The following is a 7,390-nucleotide window of genomic DNA, read 5'->3' as shown; positions in this document are numbered from 1 at the left end:
GGCCATTCTATTTACTCCCCCCGAGCAAAGTTAAAGTTGTATGTTGTGTTGTTGTTATTTATAAATTGACAATTTGTTTTGAAGCAAAAGTTGTCACATTTCTAGCTACACTTCAGTGTTGGAACACAGCTCTTCTTTGTTAACCTTTGCACTCGCTTGCGTGTCCCCATGGAAGCAATAACAATATCTGTTCACTTTTTTAATACTTTCTTTGAAGTGCTGTTTTTTTATTTTGCGCATACGCCTGGTTGGGCCCAATTGCTCTGGTAGATAGAATAATAGGTACAAACTAGGTACATACGAACATACTGGCCGCCAGCTGGAAAAATGGCATAAGTATTTAATCGTTTTTTAAGTTGTTTAAAAATCATAATTCGAGAAATGAGCTCTAAAGGCAGTGTCACACGTTTGGGCATTTGCAAATCGTATCCCAATCGTACAAACATTTTTTTTTATCGCAATCACGAAAAACATTTTGTTCAAATTTTTCAATAGAACTTTGCTGTATTGTACCAACTTTTTTTTTTGTACCAAATAGCCCAATATAAAAAATGTACAAATCTGTACAAATGTACCAATCGTGTGACACTGCCTTAAAGCTTTTGTCCAGTTATATTTTCTTCCACAAAAATAAATATTACAAAAAAAAAAGTGGCTCTTAATAAAATTCCAAAATAGTGAACTTTTAATTAAAATATGTCGTTGTGAATTTTTCACGCAATATATAGTTAGTAATATTTTTAAAACTTCAACTCAAAAAATCATGCTGAAAGAGGAGTGCTGCGTGCATAAGGGGTAAACCAACAAACTCCTTGTAACTCGGACTACCTTCAGCGGCGATTTCTTAAAAAATAATCAAGTTTACTAATTATTTTTGGAGTTTTATTTATTGCTTGCAAATAATCGCAATTTTTTGACTTGAACAATAATCGTTACCTTTTGAGTTTTTTTTTTATTGCTTGAAGAATAAAAATTTGTTTTTGTGTTATTTTTTGTCATGCAAATTGTAAAGACAAAGATGGCATTGGAATTTATAAAGGTAATTGTAATGGTAATAGTAATGGTGATAGTAACTAGGTAATGGCAATAGTACTGGTAATGATAGACATTGGTAATGATAATGTTAATCATAATTAGTAGTAATCGTAATGGTTATGGTAATAGTAATGCAAATTGTAAAGTTAATGGTTGTGGTAAAGCTAATGCAAATTGCAAAGATAAAGACAATGGTGGCAATGGCATTGATAAAGGCAGTTGTAATGGTAATAGTAATGATGATAGTAATCAGGTAATCGAAATGACAATGGCAGAGATTGGTAATAGTAATGATAAAAGTAATGCTAATCGTAGTAAGTAGTAAACGAAATTGTAATGGCAATGGTAATGGTTGCGGTAAAGCTAATGATAATGGTTATGGTCAGCGTAATTGTAAATGTAATGGCAGTTCCCGTTTTCGTGTTTATCTTCGTAGTCAACTTCGTATTCGCGTTCGCATTTGCGTTCGTGTTCGTACTAGCTTTATCATCCGTTTCCGTAATCTTAGACGTACTCGCGTTCATCTTCGTCTTCTTTCGTGGTCGTCTTTGTCCTCGTATTCAGCTTCCCAATCGTTGTCTTGATCGTCTTCGGTTTCGTAATCGCTTCCGTCTTCGCATTCGTCATGGTTTACTTTTTGGTCTGGCTCTTCGTATTCTTTTTCGCATCATATATATATTTGGCCTTTGCGTTCGTCTTCGTGTTTTCGTCGTCGTCTTAAATTTCATCTCCGTATTCGTTTTCGTCTACGTCTTCGTTTTCGTAGTCGTATTCGTCTTCGTATGCATGTTCGCTTTCGTGTTGCTCTTTCTGTCCATCCTCGTGTTCGTCTTCGGTTTCGCCAAAAAATAAAGCTCCTAAACAACTTTTATTTTTCGAGCAAAAAAAAAATCAAAAGAAACGTTATTGTTTGAGCAATAAATAAAACTCAATAAGTAATCATTAAAAAATAATTTTTTTTAATAAAAGCATTAAACGTTGCGGTCCCTGAAAAAATGGCTTCGTTTGAATTATGACTTTCTTCCATCACATGAGCGACATGCACTTAGAGTGTTGGCGTGGTAGTTTACCTTAAATGTATGTTTGAGAGCTTGTGTATAATTGTGTTACTTTTTTTTTTGTTTTATTTTTGTTATTTATTAAATGCCTTCGTTTACTATTGCACTTTATGGCCAGCTTGTTTCTTTACAGTTCACTGTTAGTCGCTTTTTGCATATTTAATCAATCAGTTGGGAGGTAAACAGAATTTATTATCACTTAAAATATGTTATTTTTCCACACCAGCAATATACATACATATGTATGTATATACATATATACATAGTACTCGTGCAGAGATTTTGTGATTGTTTACATACCCGTATTCCCATAGGGACACATTTTTCTTCCAACCGCTTTCATTTTATGCGGAGTTAATAAATGGCGGTTTAGCGTAAACGAAATTTTTTGTGGTTGTTCGGAGCTTAAAAAATTATCACTTATCCTGAATGAAATTTTTGTTTCCGAAGCATAAGTGGGAAAGGGATGCGGGAGCTGGTTGAAATTGAAATATTTGAAATTTGCAGACCAATTTTTGATAAGATACAACATATTAAAATGATAACCGCAATTAAAAAATAAAGTAAAAAAATACAAAAGAGGGCAAATATTGAATTACTAAAGTTGCCATTTATTAAAAAAACCAAACACTTTAAATAAAAGCGACGTTACTAAAAAATATTCGTACCGACTTTCTTAAAGATATCATTACAATCACATCGGGTTAAAATTTTCCTCAAATACTTTTGAATGTGTTCGTGAAATTTCCATATATGTGTTAGGGTGTTCGATTATTCGCCTGTTTTCTAAAACTTGTTTTTGAGTTGTTGGAAAAATTGCAATCTAGAAAAAACCGGTTCCTGGTTTTGAAATTAGGAAAAAACCTGATAAAGCAGCTTTAGTTTACATGGTTTTGAGAAGTTTTTCTCCTCTCCTGTATAATTTTTAACTTGGGACTTAGCAACTTTTTACTCTAAGCTAGCGCTATGTTTTTTGGACTAACTTTGCGTCGCTGAACCAAGTCCAACATTTTTTGCTTTATATAAATATCTCATTGGTATAATTAATTTTGCTTAAACATGATTAATATATTGAAATATTGAAAGGGTATAAAATCGTTGCTTTTTAACAGGTCGGTGTTTTTTAAACAGGTCGGTGTGACCTATAGCTGTCAAAGTACAACTTAACTTTATTAACCCTCATAAGTCCCATATGCCATTTTTGAACCTGCGAAACCTAACGGCTATTTGATTTAAATAAAATTTATGGAGCTGATTCACTGACAATTTCTTGTTGTGTGTCATTTGTTTTCTTAACATTTATCACTCAAATTATAAGTTTATTGTGGTGGTTTATGCATAGAAATTTGTTGCACATTTCACATTTGGTGGATTGTTTGCTTGCGATAATGTCATACTGACATAAGAAACATTGTCCACGTTTGTTTGTTTGTTGGTTGGGAAGTGCTGGCTCCAGTGCTCTGAGTTTGTTGAACGAACTGGCCGGAAATGCTTCCATGGGGACTTCTTTTTGGTCGTTTGTGTTTCCGAAAGGGTAGGAGTATGATGTATTGTGGATTTTCCGTTATCCCTTGTCAAATTTGGTTTGGAGACAAACCGGTTTTCTGCGTTGTGCCATCTTCATTGTTCGTTCCTCATTTCATTATTCCTCCCAAATCGCAATGAAAATTGAAACTTTCCCTGATATGTGAGGATGATAACCATGGCCAAAAAATTTTCCAAACACAACATAAAATCCATGGAAAGCAAAATTTAAATTTTTAGTAGAAAAAAATTATGAAAAAAGCTTGGATTGATCAGATCAGAAAGAAGTGATTAAAAATTAAAAAACGGTAAATTTTGACCCTGAAGTCTGTTTCGTTTGGCATTCATATTGGTTAAATTTGATAAGCCTTTTAACATTTTAAGAAAAAATTAAAACAAAAAATCGGATGTAATTTTAAATTAGGTGGCAAAATTCTTTTCAAAATATTTCCATAATATAGCTTTCATTGGCCGCCAACATTGTATTAATTTATTTATCTTATTAATAAAAATGAATTGTAATATTTAAAAAGGTTACAATTTCCCCAAATATATTTTCGTAATAAAGCCTTTTAAGCCTCGTTCGCTTGGCATCCATATACGTTAATCCAGATCGTGAGATATTCCTATGCCGAGTCTACTCACGCACTCACTCACATACCTTAACATTTATAATACGAGTACGATTTCATTTCTGTGTTCGTATGGAATAGTAGCTTATGTCGAGAAGCTGGCTTTAGTATAATGCGGCATTGTCTTTATCCTTTAAACAACAAGGATTTTGTTTAAAAGACTAAATAAGAATATTGACTTGCTAGTATCGGTACTATTGCTTGCACGTTTATTTGCCAAAAGTTCTTCAACGGCTCGGCGCCAGTGAGTCCTTCGCAATCGTATGCTGCGAACACCGCATATACTTAAGTCAGCTTTTCCACGTAAGCTACTATTCCATATGAAAACAGATTTAACATGTCAATCGAATTCAGTTTCTATTCCTAAACTGGTGACAATGATCGCTAAAAGTATTTTCGATGTAGATATACATACATACATATTAAAACCGCTCTAGTTTGATACGCATATTAAAATATATATTTTTTAAACATATTATTTAAATCTCCTTTTGTTGCCTGCACAGTTGGCAACCCTCTTCAAAGATGCTTAAGTAGTATTATAGTTTTTTTTTTTTAAACCCTCTCATTGGATACCCATATCGAAATATTTCATTTAATTTGTTAACGAAATTGATTTTGAATTTCTAAACAAATGGCAGCCCCTTTAAAAAGATGTTTGAAATAAAGCTTTCATAAATCTCGCTCGTGTGATACCCATATTCAGATTTTTCGTTGAACTTGTTATTTCAATTGATTTAAGCCTTTTGAACAGGTGGCAACCCTCTAAAAGAATATGTTTGAAATAAATAGTTTTTAGCCCACTTTTGCAAACACATTGTTGTGTTATTTAATATTAAATATTTGACTTAATTTCTCTTAGCAGGTTACAACCCTTTAAACATTTATATAACCCCTTTTCAATTGTTTTAATATTTTATTTAATATTTATTTCTGTTCAGAAAATATACTATACGGTAATCGAGGTTATAACCTATCCGTGCCCCAAATTCCATTGAAATATATCAATAATTTTTAGCGTAACAGAGCAACTGACACACTCACTCAGTCAGATTTAAGGCCAGTATGTCGCTCCGAAGAAAACGGTCAAGAAAGAGTTTGCATTATTTCGTGAGTGTATCCAAGGAAATTTGACATCTGATGATACACCAGCCTGTTGCCTCCTTCTTTCCTCAAGAAATAAGGAAACGGGCATAAATGTGTTTGTGTTGCAGGTATGGGTTGCCTTGTCCTCCTTTTTTTACCAAACAATTAAGAAAACCGTAGTATAAAGCGTTGAAAATTTCCTTATAACTGCGTACTGCCTCAATAAAATTTTACACAAGAAAATTTCTTAGCCATTTCCGGTTAAGTCATTTTATATGCAGCTTTTGCTTTTCTTGAGAGCTGCAAATACTGGCCTTTACAAGAAATTTTTAAGCAAAAGTATATTTAGTATTACCGTTTGCTTTCTCATGTTGCAATGATCAAAACTAAACCAAATTAGTACGGTACCACCCCTGGGGGTATTACCTGTACGATCAAAGAAGGATTATCGATAAAGTTTCTCCTTCTTTAAAGTCAGTTAATAATATCCGTAGGAGCTTTTCGAATTTTCCTATACATTAAATATCTTCTTCTAAATCCACAATCCAATTCTTTGGAATATATTTTCTACAAACCACCAACCAATGTAACTGCAGCCTTATACGAGAACGTCAACATTTTCACCTTTCTCGGAAAATTTAGCGGCTAGAAACCAAGACCAGTGCACTCACGCAAAATATAAATACAGAGAACAAAAACAGCACTGCTTTTTCAACAGCGAGTAGAAGTTTCAAAGCATTTTTTCTGATTTTTCTTTAAGCACTTTTTCCCCTGCATAGTTTATTGTTACAAGCTTTATGCTCCACTGAGAGTGGCCAATCCACAGCGAGTTTTTCTTATGCAGCTTTCAAGTCTATAAAGCAAAATATAGCTGGTGTCACGGTTAGTATTCGCTGTTGGTTTTAGTTTTTGTGAAAGCGCACTTTTTTGTCTGCCTTTCGCAAATTTTTTTCTATCCCGTAACTTTGCCTGGCCTTTGGTGCAAGTATAATTTGCGTTTATGAGTTTTATTAAAAGGCGGCATAAATTTTATTTATAATCGAAAGTATCTACACTTCCGCTCACGCACCTTCGCACCTTCATTCGCCAGAATACTAAGTTAGTGTCTGCCTTGATGCCACATTGCTGTATTTTGAGTTTAAAGTGGCATTAATGTCGCCTTTTATAGAAACTTTTCATCTAACTTTTTCGCCAGCTATGTGTATGTGTACATATCAGCTTTCTAAAGTATCCACACCATATACTCTTATGCATGCACGCACACCTAAATATGTACATGTATAGTTAACACTTTACGTGTAGGCGATGATACGCCTGTGTGCGAGCGCATTGTGTTGCATGAATCTTTCACACCACCAACAGTTTGGTAAAATATTTTATTGCTGTCGCCTTTTGTTGCCTTTGCCGCCTTACAACAAAAAAAAAAAAAAACAAAACAAAAAACTTCCATGCAACCACACATTTGCTTTGCAAAACTTTTACTCGGTGTTAGCAACAACTTTTGCCTTCCACTTTCGTACATTGTATGTAAAAGTACAACACATGGCAGGCGCGCTTTTGTTGCATGCCTCTGTATTATCATGTATTGGTGTGCAACATATGCAGCTTTCATGCTGTTACCATTGCTGCGTCTGCCCAGTTGTTTGGCTGCCGCTTTTTAAACCGTCCGTGCATCCGTTCGTCTTCCTTCGTTCGTCCGCCCGTCCGTCCGTCTGTCTATGCACGCAGGCCGTTGTTGTGGCCGTGTTCTGGTTTTGCTTTTGCAACTAGAGTTATTGGCATTTAACAACACATCGGAAGGAAACAATATGACAATAAAACGAACAATAGCAGCCTGCAGTAGTTTTGCGCTGCATTCCTCGCCATCATCTCCCATTTACCTTACCGACATTCTGGCTTTTTATGCTCTTTCGGCCGCTTTCACTTCGACAGCAGCTTAGGAAGTGATAAACATGTTGCCAACATGCTGTTCTTTTTCTTCCTTCCTGTTCGCTCCTTTTGTGCGCCCTTTTCCTGCAGCAGACATACACACACACTTTGAGCTTCTCGCTGGCT

General features: G+C 34.7%; 1 protein-coding gene across 1 annotated transcript in view; it reads left to right on the top strand.

Moving 5' to 3' along the window:
- The first annotated feature begins 1,120 nt into the window (after positions 1 to 1,120).
- LOC118738137 (insoluble matrix shell protein 4-like) overlaps positions 1,121 to 7,390 on the top strand; it is a 36,799-nt gene continuing 30,529 nt past the window's right edge. The window contains exon 1 of the mRNA XM_036469058.1: positions 1,121 to 1,349. Within this exon, the coding sequence (XP_036324951.1) occupies positions 1,121 to 1,349 (229 nt within the window). The remainder of the gene's footprint in view (positions 1,350 to 7,390) is intronic.

Source organism: Rhagoletis pomonella, unplaced genomic scaffold, assembly GCF_013731165.1.
Source record: "Rhagoletis pomonella isolate Grant_MI unplaced genomic scaffold, Rhpom_1.0 Rhpom_scaffold_00004, whole genome shotgun sequence".
Taxonomy (NCBI): domain Eukaryota; kingdom Metazoa; phylum Arthropoda; class Insecta; order Diptera; family Tephritidae; genus Rhagoletis; species Rhagoletis pomonella.
This window is presented reverse-complemented; position numbering and strand designations above follow the sequence as displayed.